The 22115-nt window shown below is 44.8% G+C and overlaps 1 protein-coding gene across 1 annotated transcript in view; it reads left to right on the top strand.

The window, feature by feature from the left end:
- COL9A3 (collagen type IX alpha 3 chain) overlaps positions 1-22115 on the top strand; it is a 39668-nt gene that overhangs the window by 9029 nt on the left and 8524 nt on the right. Inside the window, exons 6-24 of the mRNA XM_069803627.1 lie at positions 3374-3409; positions 4009-4032; positions 4524-4577; positions 5249-5302; positions 6058-6099; positions 7467-7523; positions 9208-9261; positions 9753-9806; positions 10310-10363; positions 11108-11161; positions 12304-12357; positions 12808-12861; positions 13168-13221; positions 13853-13906; positions 14666-14710; positions 15697-15750; positions 16185-16238; positions 19110-19163; positions 19602-19673. Of these exons, the coding sequence (XP_069659728.1) occupies positions 3374-3409; positions 4009-4032; positions 4524-4577; positions 5249-5302; positions 6058-6099; positions 7467-7523; positions 9208-9261; positions 9753-9806; positions 10310-10363; positions 11108-11161; positions 12304-12357; positions 12808-12861; positions 13168-13221; positions 13853-13906; positions 14666-14710; positions 15697-15750; positions 16185-16238; positions 19110-19163; positions 19602-19673 (978 nt within the window). The remainder of the gene's footprint in view (positions 1-3373; positions 3410-4008; positions 4033-4523; positions 4578-5248; positions 5303-6057; positions 6100-7466; positions 7524-9207; positions 9262-9752; positions 9807-10309; positions 10364-11107; positions 11162-12303; positions 12358-12807; positions 12862-13167; positions 13222-13852; positions 13907-14665; positions 14711-15696; positions 15751-16184; positions 16239-19109; positions 19164-19601; positions 19674-22115) is intronic.

Below are 22115 nucleotides of genomic sequence, written 5' to 3'. Positions count from 1 at the left end.
ATCCAGGGCTGTAAAATCCTGACCACTCTCAGACAGTCTGTGGCAAGAGTCCAGCACCTTCTGGGAACTGAGCCCTGGTTTTTAAAATAGAAAAGTTCAGGACCACACGCAGAAGACTGAGCAGTTTTGTGCCCCTTTTTTATGTTCAGTGGTAGTATTTGCCCATGCCCACTTTAGCACACAAGCTCCTAGTTTGCAGGGTAATTGAGCAGATAATTTCTGGGCACAAGAGCTTCCTCTTCAGCTGTTTAGTAGAAGCACACAAGCACAGTTACTGTAACTACATGCTCTGATTTGATGTGCTTTCCCATGTCTTGTAACTCAATCTGTCAGCATGGGGCAAACTTGGGACCTGTTGTCATTTATGGGAGCTTTTCAAGGTCAGTGGTCCATCTGGATAATTATTTTAATTGGTCTAATAAAACCCTGGAAAAGGAAAACCTCTAAAAGCTTTAGCACTCTAAAAGGACAGCATTGTTATCCCAGCTTTCTTTCTTTTCCCCAACTCTTAGAACATATTTCAGTCTCCCAGGAATCACTGAAATACAGGTGTCTACTTACTGTTGTGGGATTGAATTCATGCTTAACACTATGACTTCTTCTAAATAAGCATATTTTTCTGAACTGGAGTGTCTGAAAGCGAAGGTGTTTAGCATATGGAAGTGGGCTCATGGAAGACAGTTTTTAGTAATACATTATTGCTAAACATTTCTTTTCCTCTATATGCCATGCTTCATCAGTCCAACAGTGATTCATGTCTGACCAGGGACAGAGTACTGTGAAGGCAGCATACCAACAAGGTTTTTATCTTAAATATCTCCTGTTACTATCAGCATCCATTAGCTCTTCTCATGGTCCTGCTTACAAACTGATTAGATCAAGCCTACTTGTTTTTCCAATTAAAAAAAAAAAATCCTTTATTTTTAGCCAGGAATGAGCTGGGTTCTGAACTACATGCTAGATACTGGTGCCCTTCACTGGAAAGTTTTCAAAGGCCATTTTGAAGTTTGGTGCTTTACTCAATAAGCAATGAGGAAAACATAATTATTCATATTTATTTATGAATGTCATATTAATCAAGTATTTGCTCCATAGTTGTACATTCATAAAGTATATTACTTTAAAGTGAAAAATTATGGTGAGATTCTTTTCTAATCAAAAGAGAAAGAACATTGTTACCAGGAGAATGAGTTGAGTCAGACAATGTTATTAAAATCGAGGTGTAAATTAGAGTCTCTCCTTTGAACTTAATGGAGTCACGTCAGCTTGCTCAGGGACTCAGTGATCTTTTACCATACCAGGAATGTTCACTGCTGCATGCTGCACCTTACACCCTCAAAGATACCAAAATTAAAGAGACTAAAGTGCCAATGCTTGACGCTTTGGGTACTCTGCTAACCTTTTGGCATGCTGGCGAAGGCAGAAAGGGGCTATGCGGCTGGTTTCGGTGGGGGCAGGATTAGGGTATAAGTCAGCAGGTGCCAGGAATTCAATGTTTTCTTTGCAGGAGGAGATCCCAGCTTGTCCCTTACAACCGTCAGTAGTTTGGCATCAGAAAAGCAGAGTAACCTGCAGCAAGAGAAATGAATGAGCTGACATTTGCCGCAGAGTTGATTTTTATTGGATTATAGTCCTCTCCTCACAAGGCTGCTCTTAGTGAGGCCTTGGGTCCACTGTATGTTTCTCCTTAAGCTTAACAAGTGAAAATATTTCTAATCTCGTTTGGTACGCAGAACATTAGGAAAGGGCTGGCGTCATCCCTGGGGTCACGTTAAACAGCAGTGTGTTGGGATGTTTCCTAGGTCTATCCATCTGCCTTGTTCTTCTGGTCCTAGGGGTAGATACCATTTAATTCCAGCTCCAGGCATCATTCTCGAGATGTTTCTGTGCAGTGTTTTGAGAACGTTTGGAAAAAAGGTTTGGGCAATCTGGCGGGTGAGAGGCTGGGAAAGCCTCATGCTGTAATTGCTCTTTGTCCCCTGCACAAAGAGATGAGGATTTTGCTGGCACTAGTTTAACACAGTCCATAAATAACAACATGGTTTGTTCTGTGTTTAAATCTGTCACCTTCTTACTATTTTAAGTTCTGCCTTTATCAGAGAGCAACATCAGCTGAAAACAACCCAAATGCAAGCAGAGAGCTGTCTGCGGCAGGGCCTGGAGAACAACACGGCTCTTCTGCAGCTCCTGAGTGTCAGCACAGCTTAGAGAAACTCACTGTGACAGCTGCATCAGTGCTGTTGAGCAAACTATTATTTTATTTATCATCCATCGCAAATTACACTGGCAATTCTGCACTTTTTTTTCCTTTTCTTTTTTTTTTTTTTTTTTTGCTTCTTAAAGGAGTGACAAAATCGGTCTACTCTAATCAGCTGCCTGCCTCTGCTTTTCCTTTCCCTGTCGCAGCAACAGCTGTTTTCTGAGGAGCCTCTCAGACCCGAGAGCATCAGGCAGCAATGCACGCCCGGTATCTCTTGCAGATATCTTAACAGCTGCTGGCCAAGGTCAACCCACCACACTGGTTTTTTTGTTCATTTTTATATTTGCATTTACTTTCTGTTTCAGAATTACTACCTATAATTAATTTTACAGTCTACCAGCCAATGGTGGCATCTTTGCAATGCAACAAAGGGATTAAGAAGGTCTGTCTGTCTTACTATCTTCAGTTAAGCGGGAATGTAACAACTTCAAGAATAACTTAATTCTATTCTAAGACATAAGATTTCACCAAACTCTAGTTAAGCTTAAGAGTAGGAATGCAAACTGGGAAAAGGAGATTGGGTATTTGCCAAGGAAGCTAGTGAAGAGGCAGAAGCTGCCAAATCTTTGTCTTTGCTTGAAGGGAAAATGTATGAATTAATAAAATTCACTAGAATGAGTCCAAATCTTGTAAATAGTTTCAGATAATTTAGTCACTGGATCTACAATATGAATGTATTATGAATGAGAATATTTCAAATGGATGAAATTCAATTTATGAACCTTTAGATATTCATGGAGACTAATCTGAGGCCAGCTGTGACTTGCAGAAGTATCTGTTTGTCTTTTAGGACAGCTCATGTTTTAGTCTCTCCTCTCTTGACCAGAAAATGGCAAAGAAAGTTAGTGGGGCCAGTTCTGAACATCCATCCCTACTATCTTAAAATGTTCTTTAACCAAGTAATTAATCAGGAATGACAGAGTCATTATCGATAAGCTTATGTCCTTATATTTGTGAGTTCAGCTGAGCATCTCCAGCTGTGTGCTGTTACTGTAAGACACTGCTGGAGTTTTCCAACAAAGACTGGTGTCAAGAAGAGCAAGCGCTGGTGTCTACCCATGTGGGAGTTTCTGGTTTATCCCTGCTAATCTGCACTCTGTTTTTTTCCTGCAGGGTGCATTAGGACCTGCCGGGCCACCTGGACCAGCTGTAAGTAACCCCTAGAAGGGCATATGTAAAGATGCTTTGTAATATTATGCTAAAACAATCACCAAGAGAAGACGGGAAGCCTTGTATCCCAAACAAAGGGATCAAAGCCTGAATGAGTGAAAATATTGTTTGAAGTGTTTAAATATGTATGTATGACCTGTTCTGGTAACACAGGGCCTGTTCTTAGTCTCTGAGTTGTTAAAAGCAAGCCAGTTGGGATAAAGACTAGCATATATCAAATGCTATCAAGTTTATTAGACGTTAGATAATGTCTAATAAAAGGAAAAAAAAAAAGGAAAAGTAGATAAATTAGAATGTTGTCTTCATAAATGTCTATGCCCCACTGTCACATCACCGTATGTGGCTTTACTTAGAGATGTCTCATAGGTAACAGCTATGTAAAGGGAATACAAATTATTAGAGGCAACAAAAGGATTCATTAAGACTCCAGCACTGCTCTGATTGCAAATTACAATAATTGGGGACAGGGGAGTGCTAAGGAAACTTAAAAAAAATTAAGCAGCAGTTTCTGAGGTTTGCTTTCTTCCTGTATGTTCAGTTTCAAAGTGATCTTTTACTGTTTCAAATGTTGTTTCCAGGGCAAAGGACTACCAGGACCTCCAGTAAGTAATGAGGCTCTTTTTTGAAAAAGAGGTTTAAATTAGTATACTAGCTTTATTGGATACTCCGAGTGTTACAAACCCACCCCAGGCCTTGGGTCCCTCTCCTGCGTCGGCAGCCTTGTGCGTTTTTATGCTTACCGTGACCCCAGGGAAGCTGGCGCTGGTGTAAATTCAAGGCACAGCAGCCTTGTAATTGCTGGAAACCACCAGTTCTGGGGCAGCTTTTGTTTGGTGGGTTCCTGGGGTACCTCAGAGCTGCCCTGTGTCAGATGGGACAGATTTTGGCAACACAAAACATTGACAAGAGCGTGCTCTGTGGGAAGGTGGAGCGAAAAGAAAGATGTGCGTTGGTAAAGTGATTGTCTGGGTGGAGGATTGAGCTCCTCGGGGGGGTTCGACAACTGAAGACAGCCAGACTGTTTGTTTGCCCCTGGGCTTTGGCAGCTATGGGAGGTCGCCACGGGTGTAAGGATCTTCTCTCTGTTCAACAGGGGCCTCCAGGACCCAGTGGGCTCCCAGGTGGAAATGGATTTCGGGGTCCTCCTGTGAGTTTCTCCTACCATTTGATCCTCATTTACTGATTGTGCCACAACCACAGAAGAATGAGGTTCATTTCTGGTCTCTTAGCCCATTCTGGAAGCGTGATGCGTAAGACACTGCAAGCTCTACAAACGCCTGTGGGCAATGCTATTCCTTGTATCAGCTTGTGTAGGATCACCCCAGTCAACCAGTGCAATGCCAAAGGTGTGCAACTGCTTGCAGCCATATCTTCCTTTACCAACTATGGGTAAGGAGAAAAGAGCAGCCGATATCACAAGAACAGGGGTCAGTTACCAGCTGACGTGTACTTTCAGCATCCTCAAAAGAAGCTACTGAATAGGATGGGTCTGATCTGAGCAAGCCCATTCTGCAGAAGCATACCATCATTTTTGGGTGCCCACAGCTCCACCGGAGAGGTACAGAGCCAGTGGAAGCAGGGATGCAGGTGCAGGGATATGTTCTTCTGTCCTAATCCCTATGCTTGCATATGCATCTGCTCTTCTCTTTGCAGTCACAGAAGCCTCTGCAGAAGGAAAGGTGCAGTTTAGTCCCATTAGATATCTTGCCCCACATTCACAAATATGCAATGGTATTTGGTAGCCACCCTTCCTCTCCTTTTGCATTTTCATTTAAATGGTTAAGAAGGGGAATTTTTATTATTTTTCACTCTTTTTAGGGTCCCTTTGGTCTGCCAGGATTCCCAGGGCCTCCTGGACCACCCGGACCTCCTGTAAGTTGAGACTTGCAAATAAATGTGAGAAAAATTCCCATGGGGAGTCCAGAATTTTCTTCTTGCTGCCAGAACGTACACGTTTTATTTGCTGCCATTGCTTTGAGCGCTCCCTTTCTGGGCTAGGTTTCAGCAGGCCGTAAACACCGTGCCCCAAGGAGAGCAGTGACTTTTCACTGGCTGCACTTTGGTGTGTTGATTATCTCCTGTTTATCGTCTGTGCTGTGGGGGTGGAGGAACCCGATGACATCCAGGCTTTATGGCACAGGCAGATCGCAGGATGGGCTTTCTGTTCTCTCAAGGTTCGTGTGATTGCTTGGATCACGATGTGTCCTTGTAGGGGCCAGCAAAGGGGGCTTGAAACCAGCAAGTCTCTGTTTTGGGTTTGCTGCGGTATCTCTGAAGGGTTGGAAGGGTAGGGATGTCTTTCCCAAGGAAATTCCCTGGCCCAAAGGGGAGCCAGGCACAGCTGCTCTTCTCAAATTGCTGCCTTCATCACCTAAGGCTCAAGGCTCTTCCCCAAGTTCAGCTGTGCATCTCCAGAAGCTAATTACACCCCTGACATGTCTGTTTTGAGGACTGGTGCTGCTCGTAATGCTCTGGGCTCAGGAGCTGCATTTTACGCTGTGGGGCTGGGTATCTGCCTCAGGCTGATCCAACTGAGCTGGGTCTGTAAAGTGCGTTTTCCAGAAATCGTATTTTCTCCCAGTGTTTGTCTTGATATATTTAAAAAGACCACGTGTCGTGAATTGCAGGGTCTTCCGGGCTCCTTTCCTGATGGCGGTGGGGACCTTCAGGTAGGTTTTTCTTCATGTAGCATGAAAATATTTTTTGGTGTAATCCCTGATATGGCTTTTCATTGGCATACTTGGGTGTCTGTCAGACCATTTAACATGCACTGTTCAGATTTGCAGACGTGGGTCTAAACTGCCTTATCACTGAATGCGTAAGTGTTGTGTGTATTTACAAGACTGAAATGTTCTTTCAAGGAGGTAGATGTGCTTGTGCTAATTTTTTCCTTGATCTTTGCTTTCCAGTTTGCTTTCCAAAATGCAGGTTTTGCATACATTCTTCATTTACAAAACAACTTTAGCATTTGGTAAATGACAACAGCTTTTCATGCATCTGTTTCCAGTCCTGCTTTGCAAGAGAAAAGGTCATGTGTGTTGCACTGTTTATTTCCATGGATGGTGGCACTGGGTTCCTATGGGCATATGCTTTGTTTAGACTTCCTTCTTTATGAGAAAGTCTTGACTCCTTTCTTTCAAGGGAATGAAAGGAGTGTTAAGTCCATGAACGATGGAAGTGACATTTCCAGATTTCACAGCTGTTGTTGTGACAGCATCTTTGGTTTTCTAATTGGCGTGCCCCAAAAAAAGCTCAGAGTCAGTTTAGATTGCCTTATGGCAAGTCATGTGGAAGTTAATAGAAAATGGTACTATTTCTGCAAGTTTAATTTAAGTTACCCCGTGGAATATACTAGAAAATTAAATTTCTGCTACAGAGGTGTTGCCTGAGGTTTTATTGAGAGAAAAAACAAACAAATGAAAGAGAAGCTGCAGAAGAAAATCTTGTTCCCTATTTATAGTTTTTAGAGTATGGCCTTTTAAGTCCCCATTAAATATCCATGCATGTTCTGATTTGTTCCCAAACTCACCCACCCCTAGACGTCTGCAGATACCAGCTTATTGGTATTTGGTTGAGTTTTTTATAGGTCCCCTTCTGATAAACTCTAACGTTTGTCCTCACTTCAGTTAGGTGAGTCGCCTAATGGAAATCAGTAGGGTCAACGAATGCATAGATTTAAATATGTTCCTAATGATTTACGAGATACCCATCCAGCTTCACTGCGGAGCTGTGGTTTTCCAGCATTTTGGACCGTGGACCACTGTCAGCCTTCAGAATTTCTCACAGCCCGTGTTCAAAGTGAAGCAAACCATTCATAAATCATTCTTTTGTGGGTTACTGGGGGCCTGAGGACCTGTTTAGGACCCTCTGACATAGGGAAATGCCAGTGAGCACATGGTGCTATGAATGGATTAGATTTAGTGGAATTAGAGCCAAACCCCACATGACCTTTTTGCCTCTCCCTAGTGATGAACCCAGCTTCCCTGGATGCGCTGTGCGTGCTTGATAAACCAAAGAGTGTTTCTGTTCCTTGCAGTGCCCAGCTCTGTGCCCACCGGGTCCTCCAGGTCCCCCAGGAATGCCAGGGTTCAAGGTAAGAAAAATACAACCTGCAGGTAGAAGGGTCTGTCTCCCAAAATAAATACCACTATGAACCCCTGGGATTAAACTGTTTTGTATACAGTACACATCTCCTGTAGGCTCCACAGCTCTCCAAACCAGCCATGCATTTGCCTGGGTTTATGCTGTTGACACAGAAAACCCCTAAAGCAGCCAAATTATGAGACAAGAGGAGGATGAAGGACCTGATCCTGCCCTCTTTGCAGGCTGTTGCAATAGCTGCTCTGCCACTGAACTCAATCCTGCAAAGTGTGAGCACTCTCCCTTCACCTTCAGCCAGAGGCTCTGCATCCATCCTGCAAGTACCTGCCTGCGCTTGCGGGCACATAGCTTTGTGGCTCCATCCTTTGCAGGATTGCAACCTTTGTTAGATGGAAGATTTAACTCCAGCCGTTTATTCTTACAAATGAAATTGAACCCTTTTCATAGGGCGAACACAAAGATTAAAACGTCATGCAAGCCTTGTAGGACACAACTGATGAACAGGAGCAAGCAGAGAGCAGTGGTTCAGGGCTGCCTCAAGAATGGTGTGCTGCCTTTTCAGACTTCAGAGGGCTGTAAAAATCTCACCAGTTCTTAAATTGTGCTCACAGACCCTGTAAACACAGAGGTACACATTTTACTGTAGCAAGACATAACTTACGTGATTAAATACAATTTAATTGTCATTTTATACCCAATGTAGCACCAAGCAGCTTTCTGTTGATGTTGTTTGATTCTGGTACATAAATTCTAGGTTGCAACACTCAGGAAACCTTCCTCAGCAGTTAAACATCTTCTCTGTCCCCTCTATGATTCACACAAATTGTGTGCAGTAGGTTACACTCCAGCAGTAAGCTGAAGTAATAAGTGACTCGAGTTTTTTTTAGCAGGATTTAGCAGAAGTTGGCAATAGGTGGAACATCTCCTGAGAAATGCTCTCAATTCCTCATGAACTGACCTTTTGCAGGTCTGTTTGGTGTCTGAGCTGAGTCATAAATATCATTAGAAATACACAATATTTGGGATATAACTATTCAAAATTCATAGCTTATGAAATGGAAAAACCTATGAAGGTCTCCAATTAGGATGCAAATGATGCACAGGACCTTTTGCATGGTGAGGAATAACATCTGCCATGGCTGAAATTAGTCTGGGTCTCTCCCACAGTAATAGGAAGGGAGCCAAGAAGCAAACTGAATCTGAGTTTATAGAAAAGATTTCAGTGGGACATGGATCTCTTTGCAAGCTTGATGATGCGGACATTAAAGGTGACTTAAACAAAAGGGGAGGTTAAAGATGCAGAATGGGGTTTTCAGGAGCGTCTCGGCCCCATTTTCAAAAGTGATGGGAACTGAGTTCTGGTCCCTGACCTGTAATTGAGAATTGCGTCCAGAGACCTGTAGCCTAGTCTCACCACAAATCACTCTTGAAAACCAAATCTGGGCATTTCCTGAAACTAGATCAATTCTGACACAGTGATACTGAACACAGGAACGGTGCATGGCTAATTAACCCCAGAAGTGACCTCCATTCACACGGTTACAGCACATGCGTACGTTATTTTCCCAGTAAGTTGTTTGTGTTGTGTGGGTTTAGGTCTTGCAGCTATCTCACAAAATCTAAATTTTGAAACAAGACTGTACTGGAATGTGAATAATTGGAGCTCTTATTTCTAGGGACACACTGGTCACAAAGGAGAACCTGGCGAAATAGGAAAAGAAGGAGAGAAGGTAAACTTCAATGTAAAGGGGGTGGGGGAGGATTTTTCTCTTTAAAAGCACCATAACAAATGATTTCTTCAAGAAGACAGGGAGAAATGAGGGAATTGGCTGAACAACAAGGAGAAGTTACTATGACTGAAGTGCATTGGCTTCCATTGCTCTGCATGTATGACCGTGTGCTAATACTTCAAGAAAATTCATCTTCCCAATGATCGCAATGTTAAGATCAGTTTGATAAGTTAACGCCTGTTGTCTCACGTGCAGGGATGTCAGCTCAGGAAAAAGCCCTGCATTAATCACTCGGGTAAATTCCTGACTGATCAAGTGTTCTTGCACATAGAAAAAATTGCCTGTAATGTAGAAGCAAATTCCGAAGCGGTTGGGAGGGAGGGAAGCGGGTGGAAGGGAGCTCGTGGAGAAATAAGATGGGAAGGTCCCTGGCTTTGTGTTGGCAGGCTTATGCTGTCTCACCTCTCGTCTAATTATTTTTTCTCTCTCAGGGTAACCCTGGCCCTCCAGGTCCTCCAGGAATTCCCGGCAGTGTTGGCCTGCAGGTAACACCTACTCTTCGGAGCGGTTCCCTTGACCCTTTTACTGTGCAGCTCAGTGGTGCCATCAGTCATCTTGCATCACACAAACAGCTCTCTCCTCTGCAGAATAATAAATGTGAAAGCTGGTGCTGGTGGAAAAAAACCCAAATCGTGCTGGTTTCGCTGAGCTTTAATTCAGGTCCTGCTTTTGGCACCTCACCTTGGATGAGACATCCAAGCAATAGTAGAGCCCTGGACACCTTTTTGGGCTGGCTTGACAGGCGGGCAGGCGGGCTGGAGAGGGCAGGCACTCTGAACGCATGTCTGCGTGGGGTGTCTTCACAGTGTCACTTGCTCAGAGGTCGTCACCGAAGGGGAAAATGTCTCGTTTGTGCATCAGGAGGCTGAGCTTTTTGCCGCTTTTCACGGTTTCTTAATGTTGTCTGTGTTGAGTTGCTACGTCATGCTGTTCTGCCATTTTATGTTTAACAGTGATTGGGTTTTAACTGATTTTTTTTCTTAATTAGGGCCCAAGAGGACTAAGAGGCCTCCCTGGTCCAATGGGTCCGGCTGGTGACAGAGTAAGAATCACCTTCTTCTAATTTTTTTTCCCCCAGCCCCCCCAGTTTGTCTCAAGCGAGGTCCAGGTGGCACTTGTCCTTACTGACGACTGGAGAACTTGTAAAGATATAAAGTGCAGGCTCTTTCCTGCATGCCCCCAGCAGAACAATCTTCCAAAGGCAAGGAGGAGCCTGCATACCTGAGGGATTGACAGGATCAGGCCCACCCTGTTCTAAGCAAAGTGCTGTCCCTGCAGGACCGACAATGCTAAAGAATCTTGCAAAAAACTGGGAAACGTTTCATGAACATTCCACCTTCTGTTCTGTCTCTTTGCAAGAAAAAGCCAAAGAATTACTGGTGGACAAAGATTTTCAGGACGTGAAAAGTCTCCTCAGTGAGAACAGGGTCAATCTTTAGCTCATCGTGGCTTTGGACTTTTGCCAAGGTCCCTTGACCATCAGCCTAGAGGCTGAATGGTTTTGAATTTGATAAAGTCATGCATTTATTTAGGAACAAGTACGTTACCAAGATAGCAAGGCCACGAATGATATCAGTGTATCACAGAGATAATGATGAGGAGATTCAGAGTAAAAACCTGCTTGTTCAGAGGGGGATCTTTTGCAAGACTCTGTTGCAAACTAGCAAGAAATCTGGGGTGTCCTTCCAGGGCCTTTGTGTTTTCTTAGATTGTGATATAAGGTAGGGATACTGTTACTTCAGGCTCTGCCAACCACAGCACTACAATGATGTGTTATTCTTTGCAGGGTGACATTGGTTTCAGAGGGCCACCTGGAATCCCAGGACCTCCAGGGAAAGCTGTATGTATCTACTTCTCAGCATCTCTATGGCCCTGACTTCCACAACCAAAGCCTAAAGTTTATTCCTCCTGCGCTAAACTCTTTACTGCCAGTAAACAGGAGGGGTGTGCTGACCACCTCCATCGGATTATTCCCTTTGCCTTTTTCGCTCCAGTTAGAGCAACGTTCTTTCACCTGACCCAGACCTCATGATGTCTTTCCCTCAGTCGTGCCCCATGCCAGAATAAGTTCACTACATTTCCATTGCTCTCTGTTCTTCGCTGCTCTTCCTGAGCATCAGCGGCTGTGGGCAAGCACTCGAGAGGGGCATCTGTGGTGTTCTTGGGAAGGAGAGTTTTGAGGAGGAATCAGCAAGCGCTATCCTGAGCTTTCATCCTTTGAACCTGGTCTATTCCCAAGTGCCCACAGCTCGCAAGAACTTTAGCTACAAGCAGAAATGGTTGTGTATTAAAGATGCAGTCCTCATCCTTTTGCAGAGCTCTGGGGTGGAATGTAGAACACGGAACCTGCACGCTTACCTGTGGACAGACTCCCGTACCCTCCTTACTGTGCCCAAATGGGAGACCTGAGCTGCATCTGCAGCATTATGGCCTCTCTATAAGAGCATTTTCCACCTAGTCTTTTCTTAGGGTGGATAATATGACATCTACTTTATAGCAGGCACCTGCCTGCACCAGCCAACACACCACAGTCTGCATTGACCCCGATGCAGTACCCCCCTCTGGGGACCCCTCCCTAGTCTTTGCAATTATAGAAGAAATTCATCTGAACTAAAATAAAATGAGGTGCTTATTGTCCACCAAACATTTAATTACCCCAAGCAGGATCTAGACAGTAAATATTAAAGTTTTTCTCCCACTCTATTTCTGGTTAAAGAAAATGCTTCATTAAATGAAGGGGAGGGTGGTCTCTGCCCCGAGAGATTGTTGGCAAAATCCCTGCTGCAATTCATCTGTGTGTCAGGAATTACAGAGCGTAACTGAGAAAGTACAGCCAGGTTCCTAGGGGAATGTGTACGTTCACACCTCTGCTAACGCCAGAAAACAGCACAAAAAAACCCTTCATCATTTGCACCCTTGAACCATTAGTCTTTGTCATTGTGTGATGAAGATGCTTAATGGGTTTTTCTTCCTCTGTCATAGGGCGACCAAGGAAACAAAGGACCTCAAGGATTCAGGGGGCCCAAAGGTGATACTGTAAGTGCAGTAAAACACCCGTCTGCTCAAATTTTGGATGTGACATTCAGAGGAGTCTGTTTCACAGGTTTATTATGGCTTGTCCCCCTTTGGTTTATTTGAAAGGGAGGTGAAAGGGATGAAAGTATTCCTCTCAAAAATGAGATGTTTGAGTCTTATTAAAGATGCCTGAGTAATAAGGTGCCTAAGTGCTGCTTACAGTCCAGAGCACAGGGATCAGATGTTACATCTCCATCCCTTGAAACAATCAAGAATTTTCCCAGATGCTGCTGCCAGCATTGGGCCGGTTTTCTGGTGTGTCCGAAGAGAACCGCTATACCTACATGAACAGGGTAGGAGCCAGCACAAACTGAATGAAATGTCCCTACAGAGTTTGAGTATTCTTTCTGCTGACTGATTGTTATTAAGGGTTGTGTCCTGGATAACACAGGATTTATTGTTCATTTCTAGGGTAGACCTGGACCAAAAGGAAACCCAGGGGCTCGTGGACTCATAGGAGAACCTGTAAGTCAATTAAGTAGGATGCGTGTCTCGCTGTTCTCTTGCTTGCGGATGATGAGATAAAACACGATAGGAGAAAACTTGCACCTTACAGTCTTTGCCATCAAACTTCTGCTCTGTGGGTCTGTGTAACCTTTGGTGTAATCCTGGTTGGACCAAACCCAGTTGTACTGCTGTTGATGAAAAATCTCCCCGTCTCCCAGTACAACTGGAGTTGGACCCATTGCCAAAAAGTTCTTTGATGTGAATGTATTTTGCAAACTCCAGTATCTGCCTCATAACCTTAACCTGCATTGTGCGTGGTTGCAGGGCATGCCTGGCAAGGATGGACGGGATGGAGCTCCTGGACTCGATGGTGAGAAGGTTTGTAAAGTCCTACTTAAACACTGCAGGAAAGATTTCTGTTACTGTCCCTTGAGTTTTGTAAAGCTACTGATGCTTGTCAAGAGCATGGCTGGAAAGCTTTTGCTTCTAAAAAGTTTTCCAACAGTGTAACAAGTGAGGAAGGGTGAAGCTGCTTCTATTAATTAATCCCAAGGAAATTCTCTAAAGAAAGAAGATGCACATACGGGCCATGCACATAGGATCTAAACTCAACTGTGTCCTTATACTTAGTGGTTCCTATTGGCTGACTCTAGGCCCTCAGAGATGCCTTTTCAGAGCTGTTGACAGAGACATCTGTTTATTTTAATTGCCTGTAGACAAAGTGCTGTCAGGAACTAGTTGCCTGGTTTTTGAACGGTGATCCCACAGGAACAGGGACCGTGTGCTGCCAGGGAAGGCCGGGAGCTGCAAGGGGAGTAGGGAATCACCTGGGAGCTCTGGGCACCCAGTGTCCAGTGGGTACCCATCCCCTGTAGACACAACAGGTTCTTGGTCCTGCACTTATGGGGAGGGAGAAGATTACAAATGCCTGTTTGGGAGTGGGTCCCCTACCTGTGTCAGACCATTTTCCAGTAGCAGAGGGTCCCTCCTAACCTCTCGATATCCACAGGGTGATGCAGCTCGCATGGGTGCTCCTGGAGAGAAGGGACCAAACGGACTGCCTGTGAGTATGGCAGCAGGACCCGTCACCTTCGGGGTGCTACAGCAGCTTGGCCTGCGTACAGAGATCCTTCCTGGGGAGAGGAGAGGTTCATTTTGTGCGTTGTCTCACAAGGGGCCCCTTTTAAGCCAAGAGGAAATGTACTTTTCCCACCATACAAACAGGGGAGCAGTGTACAAGATGGAACGGAAAGCATCTGGAGTAGCACCAAATACTAATACAGTAATACCCTGGCTTTTGGCCAGTCTGGCTCTGTTTAAAATTTAGACGTGAGAGGGATTTTCTCATTCACATCCCAGTGACGTGCATCCCTTATGCAGGGAGGTAAGATCTGGGATACAAATGGCGATAATTCAGCAGTAGCCTGAGCTCTGTCCCTTGCTTACTGGTGTTCATTGGCAAAATGTTTCATCTTTCCAGTCTTCCAACTGTTTAAATAGAGGTAAAGTGTTCCTTTCTTCCTGTCTTACAGAATATTTTGAACACCCCTAGAGAGAGGTTTCTGCTGTGCAAAATGTTGCTGCTGCTGCTCTGTTTGTATGTTCCTCCTCTTTGCTCTAATTGTCAAGGATTAGTGTATATAGAGCTGCTAGTGCAGTGAACAAGAGGGAAACTGAAGCCATAATTTTCATGGTGAAAGCTGCAGAAATGCAAATCCTCCATTTCTTCAAGCAAATGTTGCTCCTTGTAAATCCAGTCAGACCAGAATAACAAATTTAATAACTCTGCTTCTGACATTGCTTTAATTTTATTTTTTTTCAGGGACTGCCTGGAAGAGCAGGTGTTAAAGGCGCGAAGGGTGAACCAGTAAGTGAGTCTCTCTTATGATGGGTTCTGGTGCAGAAGCTGCTAAACTTGTCACGGCAAGGCTTTTCGGCTTTTGGGGACTGGTGCCCACAAGCAGACCCTGGGAACACTTACCCCGAAGCGATGGTGTCAGCGTTCCTGCCCGGGCCGGGTTCCCCTGGCAGTGAGGAGCAGGCATTAGGTAGAATGACTGAGCTGGCCCTGCTCTTGCTAAGACAGCTCTTGCACCTTGTTCAGTGAAGACACAGCAGATGCACGGGAGAGCTGTCAGTTGTTTAGTAAACCTCAGAAGGGAGCAGTCACCCTTTTGTCAAAGTCCCAAGGGCAGGCTTCATCTTTGGGAATCAAAAGGCTGAGCATCTGCAAGCAGGAGCAGGATTATCTCATCTTGCCTTTGGAAGACTTTCCCTCTACCTCAGGAGAAAAGCTTCCACAGAGCTTTAGATTGGCACCAACCTGTGAGATAAAAGAAAATCTCAGACAGACCAAAGCAGTTCAGCACATAGCTGTTCCAGAAAGTGTCTTTTTTTTTTCCTGTCCCTCCCCTTCCTTTCTGAATTTCCTCCTCTTCACCTGCATCATTATTCTTGCTAATCCTCATGCGTGAGAGCACGCTGCAGGAAGGCATTTCTCCATGCAGAAAGGTGATGCAGGAATGAATGAAATGGGGTGTCCTGAGCATGCCTCTAAAAGAGCATCCTGGTCTCACTGGTCCACTTCAGTCCGAGATGGGATGTGGTGGCACTGCCCTGGGGGTGGCAGTCCTCCCTAGTCACTGCTCCCAGGACAGGCTGTACACCTCACCTGTTCTTTAAATGTCTGTTGTTGAGAGTTTTGTCGCCTTGGTCTTAAAACTGTCAAAATTTAAAGCTGTTTTTATTTCCTGATCCAGGTTTTAACTCCCTCCTCTGTTCGTTGCTCTACGTAGGACAGAAGTGACTCTCTGAAGTTACGCCCTAACTGAGTGTTTGCTTTCTCCTTCGCAGGGCAGTCCTGGAGAGATGGGAGAGGCAGGTCCCTCTGGAGAGCCAGGCATCCCTGTAGGTATCCCCATCATTTACACTTACCACGAGCTCTGCTGAGTGTGTTTTAAACCAAACCGCGAAGCTGGAGCTCGCGTGCTGCTTCCCTGCAGAAATAAACCTTTCAGTAACGCGATAGGTGCTGTGCTGCCTGCAAGGCATGCAAGCCCGCAGTGGTGAGCGCTCCCAGGCAGCCCCACGCTTGCGTGGAACTACCGAGCAAGCGCGATGCCAGCCGGCCGGGTGGGCACCTCCGTGCACGGATATTATGCTGCAGCACAGGTCAAAGCCCACCAAGGCAGACGGTGCGACCTAGTGGATGGACCAACAGGGCAGGGAGTTTGGGATTGAAATAGTCTGGGATTCGGGAATACATTCTGGCTCTGCAGTGGATTGGGAAGGGTGGATTCGCGGCTCCTAAATGGCACAGCTGACTTTGGTGTTATTGCCAGGGTGAAGTTGGTATTCCTGGTGAGAGAGGTCTGCCGGGACCCAGAGGAGCAACTGTAAGTACAGCGCTGCTTGTAAAGCAAATAGATACCAAACCGGAGTTCAGTACATGGGGATTACTCTCTGGCTAAAGTAAAAGGCCTCATTCTCTCTTGATATTGTCTCTGGGGAGTTTTGGCAGCAGAGGAATTACTCCCCCATAAGTGGGTCAGATCCCGCTCTCGCTGACAGCTCCGTGCAAATGCAAAGTGATTCCTCCCATTTTGTTGCACAACTGCAGCTTTCTTTGCCAAAGAGGTTTGTAGAGCTGCTACAGTCAGACAGGAGAGACTGGACAGTCAGCAATTCCCTCATTACACAGTAATAATAAGGTTCAGCTTGCGCTGCATGTGAGACATTAATGAAGCAAACCTCCTGTTAAGGCATTGGAAGGTACATTGCCACCAGCACATGAAACACGAAATCCTTCCCATTCCTGTATCGCTCTCCCTGGAGCAGTAGAGGTTCACTGCAAAACCTGAAGCCGTACAAGCAACAAAACTGGAAAGCCTGCACATTGTCATGGTGAATGACAGGGGCTTGAAAAGCGTTAAAATGTTGGTAGACCTGTTGGGAATCTCTTGCCTTTCTCACACATAGTTGCCTGCTTTTCCCAACTGCTTGAAACAGATTCCTTCTCCCAACCAGTACTGCAGCAGCATTATCCTGCTGGGAGCTTGTAGGTATGAGCCCCTAGGGAGCAAAACCCCATACACAGCTCTAGCAGTTCTCACTTTTACTCTGTGAACTGACAACTTTATGAAACTTCTGGGTTAGAAACCACTGAGGTCCTCAGTAGAGCATCTTGTTCCTGCTTTCATTGCGTTCCCTGCATCATCTCAGAGCCTGAGAAATAAATTGGAGTTGCAATGCAAACCTGGAAATAACTGCATGGACCTATTATGTCCCTGCTGAATAGCCGAAATAATAATAAATGATATCAGGGTGATAAAAACCTGATTTTGTTCACACTACTAAAAATGCTAGGATGCCTTTTATTTTGTCATTCCCCAACTAGTGCTGCCATTGTGGTTGGACCTGACCTTCCAGTGGTTTTGTTGGGTGTTTTTCCTTTTCTTTTTTTCCCCTCTTAATCTCATTTTGAAATCTAGAAGCCTACAGCAAGTCTAACGTGATTTCTGGTATGTGCCACTTGGAAAAAATTGAACTGTATGATGATTTATTGTTTGTGAGCAGCTGCTCTTTAAGCTTCCAAGGAGAGGGAAATCACCCTTAGAAATAAACTAAATGAATAATGTTTGCTTTATGTTTGCAATTTTTCATCAAAATAGCTGGCCCCACAGAAGTTGTTATATTATTATAGCCAAAAATCAAATGCAGTCGAGCTAATTGCATTGGTGCTGACTTCTGACGTGGGTGCAATAGCAGCTGAACCCATATTTTTTTCTAACCTAGGTTTCTAATTTCTGATTTGTGTTATTAGAGTCCTAATTTATATGAATTATAGTTAAGCCCGGGCTATTCTAAGAGAGTTGGAGGATTTGTCTAGTGTTAAGGCTGTTTGGCTCAAAACAATCTGACTTTATTTAGCATAGCATATCAAGCATTTCTTCCCATTCAGAGGCTGTCAGGTTCTATCAGGTCCCAGCACTTCTAGAGGCACCAGCACAGCCGAGTCATTTTTGATGCAATTTAATGTTAACTTTCCTAGACCTCTGTATTTATAACTCTCAAAGTTCCTTACTGAATTCCAAGCAGAAAACAGGAGTGGAAACAGTAACCACAAAAATACCTGAGCCTTTTGAAGGTGATGCTGCTTTATTTCAGCAGATTGGCTCCTTTCTTTGGGCAGACACTGGCTTCTGCACAAGGTTACGGCTGTGCTGATCTTCAGAGCCAGGCAGGGATAAGGGCAACTGGTTTAGATCATACATTGAGTCACACGTCACACGAGGATTTCCTCTCCCTAACAACCAGAAAAAATTACAGGAGACAGTGGGTGTTCAGATACGAGGGAGAATTTGTAGGGCTAACAATTAGGGAAAAAATACTACAGGAAAAAATACAGGTGCCATTTTAACACAGGGCACACCTGCACTGCAATCCAGTAGACAGCTGGTGTCTTGGTACATTGGACAGTCTGTGCTGACTGATCCTCTGCCTGGGGCGGCCAGTTTGAACTTTATTTGTGTCCCTTAACGCTACACCCAGCAGAGCCGGCTGTGAAAGGAGACAAAGCTGAAGTCCCACCTTGTGACAGAAGTTTGCCTAAGGCATCTGTTTCAAGAAAGCGCTTTACAAAATGGGATTTAGATGCCTAAATTAGTAGGGTTTTTTTCACCCGAGATCTTTATCGCATTTTTCTCAATAGAAAGCAATAGAGACTCCTAACGGTAATGTTCATGTCCTGTCTAGTGAGCCAGACTCTTAAAAGCACCCGCACTAACAGTGTAAGACACTGCCTTTTTCTATATTGCTGGCACCGCGTACGTCCAAGCAAGTGGATGCAATTGCCATTTCTCATTTTCAAGTGTGTGCAGCACGTTTTACAGTAGTTTCTTGCAGAATTGGATCAATTAAAAGCATAATATAGGGAAAGCAGATCCCCTTTAATGTATGTTGTCTATGCGCTATCATGCTACCACTTTTTGCTGTCATTGATCTTTACTGCTCATGAGTATGGTATGTTCTTAAGCATCAATATACAGAAATAAGCATTTCTGTTAATAATATTAACAAAGCTCAGTAACCACCGAGCACCGCTTTACAGTGGCTCGTCAGGTTCATCAGCAATGCCACCGGGCAAAGTGTGCTGCGGTACAGAACTGCGTGATCTCTCTCTGTTAGAAGTGAGCCAATTTAGTCACACAAGCGACTTACCTGGCCCTGAATTTTCTCCTTACCAAAGCTTATCTTTCTCTTTTCAGGGACCGCTTGGTCTTCAAGGCCCGATGGGAGTCCCTGGTGTCAGAGGTTTCCAGGTTGGTATGCCGACCAGGGTAATTTAACGTGCATCGTGTTTTGGCAGGCCACTGCTTTCTGCAAACCGCTGGCAAGGCCAATTGCATGAGGGCAAGAAGTGATAGGAAGAAGCATCTTTCCGTTTGACACCTTTATTAACACAGTACAGTAGAAAGAGCACAAGGCCAGATAAGCTGCCTGCTGAAACAATTTATATTTAGTATCTGTTTGCAAAAGAAGGGTTTGAGTTCGACCTACGTAAAGACACCTTAATTTCTCCTCGATCTGGACACCCTCAGCCTGTATGGTACTGGGGGAAAAAGGAGAGAGGAGATCTAAGACAAATGGCCTTTTTGAACATGTTATGGAGTCTGGTGAACTTTGGGGGTGTCAGGACAGGCAGGGTTTCCTGGCACTGTAAGCTGTAGCTTGTTTTTTCTTTTTTGTTCTCCTAACAGGGTCCCAAAGGTGCCAGTGGTGAACCTGGCCTTCCTGGTCCGACTGGAATTCGTGGAGAGTTAGGTGACAGGGTAAGGAGAAGACATCTGTAACTAATTCCTGTTTGGGAGATGTGAAATCAGAGTGGAACGGGGCCCCTTAACACGGTGTGGCTGATGTCAGCGCAGCAAACACAGGCAGGCTTGGTAGAAGGTGGGTGCATTGGGTGTCCCAGTCCACCCTCTGAGGCTGCTGCGTGCTCAAGACGGACCCTACGGCAGGTAGCAGGATTCGTGCATCCTGTCTCTTCTGTTCCTGTCCTTGTTTCTGTTTCAGTTCAGGAACTCCCACTATTTTTAGACAGGGTGGATTGTTTAAAAGAGACTTTGGGATCCTATCCTGGCCAGAATAGATGATTGGTTTGGGTTTTTTCCCTGCTCTGTATGCTGATTTCACCAAAATCTTGCTTCCCATGAGCACAGGAGGGCTGATTCATGCATTTTTGATACTCAGATGCTTGATTAGGTTCTCTGGATTTTTTAAATTACAGTTTGCTCAGTGATTTTCTTTTCGAACAGCAACACACCTGGGCCCCACACCTCAGAATAAATGCAACTTTTTATTTAAATGAATTCATTCTCATTTAAAAGAAGCCAGCAGGGCAAAGTGAACGACATTTGCTCAGGGCTTGCAAGAGAACAGTAGCCATGTGTTCGCCGGGTCCCTCGGCTCCAGCTTTAAGGTGAAGTTTCTGTGTAAGCAATCGCAGCGGCACCACGGGGGTTTCACAATGGCCCTTCTGTGCTGGTTCCAGGCAGGTTTAAAAAAGCCTCTTGGAGGGACTGTGAGCCTGGAAGTGTGAAACAGGAGGGTTATTGTGGAGCTGTGGGGTTCTGACTGCAGTCAGGGCTTTGCTGCGGTGAAAAATGTATGTTCAGAGGGGAAGAGGCCCCTGCACAGAGCAGCCTGGTATCCAGAGAGCTGCTCCAAGCAGAGGGAGGGAAAATGTTATGCTTCAAGCAAAAAAAAAAAATAAAAATAAAAAAGTAGGTTTTATTTCTGGCTCTGAAGTTAAGTGTAGTTACTCTAAGATGTAATTGTTGATTGTTTCTTAACACCACAGCTCGTTAACAGCTTTCCCCAGGAAAGCGTGCTGTAGCAGGTTTGGGTAGTGCTGGAGACTTTCCACCTCCATGTATGCAACTGGTACTCAGAGTAACTTCCATCTGCCCACCCAGTCCCACTGGTGTCGGTGACAGCCACGTGTGCCCACAGTCCTTCTCTGTGCAGGCAGCAGCGAGGGCTGCGCCAGCAATCAGCCCTGCGAATTTCCACACTTGTTACTAGGCACAAGATTAGGGCTGGGAAGACCCTAAAACTTCAGACCGTGTCCTTATAGCTTAAACAAACAGCCTTTGCTGCTGGGGGTGATGGCATCTGCCGGGGGGCGGACAAAGAGCACAGCAGATACTGCCCTGGGTTTGCTTTACTGCCAACCCAGCCTGCTGGTCCTGATGTGTATAAAGAGAAGAAATGCAAGTACAGGATCAATCCAATTACACCGTCCCAGCTGCAGCTAACCCATCACGCTCTTCTGAAATCAACTGTGGCTTTTTTTCTTTGGAAAAAAAAAAAAAATTCCTGCAAGCCTGAGTTAAGAGGTACTGATACGCTTTTTCACAGTCCTTGGACTGACTGTGGCCAGGAATATAAACCAGCATATCAGTAAGTGTATTTGCTGGCATTAAAAATACAAGAGGATTAGTGCATTTGACTGTAAGATATAAAATAGCATTGAGATGATATATAAACCATCTTGTTGGAGTAGGATATTGGGGAGGGAAAGGATTTGACTTGAGGTAGCAATAGGCAAATATTTTTCCTAAGCATATTTATTATGATCAAATTCCTGAGGATTCTGGATGCCAGCAGCTGCCTGGGGCAATGTCTCTCTCAGCTCCATACTGGCATCACCAGATGCTTAACCAAAAATGTTGGTTGTGTTTAACTGATAGGGTGATACAAACGTGAGGATGGCTGGTGGACATCAAGTTGGTGACCCTAAAGTCCTGTCACTTGTTCCTGCTGCATGCTGGGAATTACTGCTGCTGGAAATTACAGTTTTGAATCAAAGTCTTTTTGGCTAAGCTTTTCTTTAAGGGAGCATTCCTCGCAGGACAGAGTCTTTGTTGACTAAGCTGTGTTTTATTGCCATAAACTTTTATGGAGCTTTGGGACTCTGTGAAGTCAGAGGTATAAATCTAGATAATAACGTTCAGAAAAGAATATATTGCCTTTGCCATTGGCAAACATAAAATGGGAGTTATAAATAGCTGTAGCCATTCTTGCATTTCCACATTCCATTGTCTGTTTTACTGAGAATTATTTTTTCTTTAATAGAAATCCCCCCCCGCCCCTTTTTTTAACTTACTCAGTGTTTGACTTGAGCAAAATGACATGTGTTTGTCTTCCTTGAAGATTTGTTCAGCTGAGCCATCTCCAGATCTGGTTATTAAACAAAGATCAGCTTGCAG

This window comes from Haliaeetus albicilla, chromosome 2, assembly GCF_947461875.1.
Source record: "Haliaeetus albicilla chromosome 2, bHalAlb1.1, whole genome shotgun sequence".
Taxonomy (NCBI): Eukaryota; Metazoa; Chordata; class Aves; order Accipitriformes; family Accipitridae; genus Haliaeetus; species Haliaeetus albicilla.
The sequence above is the reverse complement of the archived record's forward strand: the minus strand, read 5'-3'. Positions and strand labels throughout refer to the sequence as shown.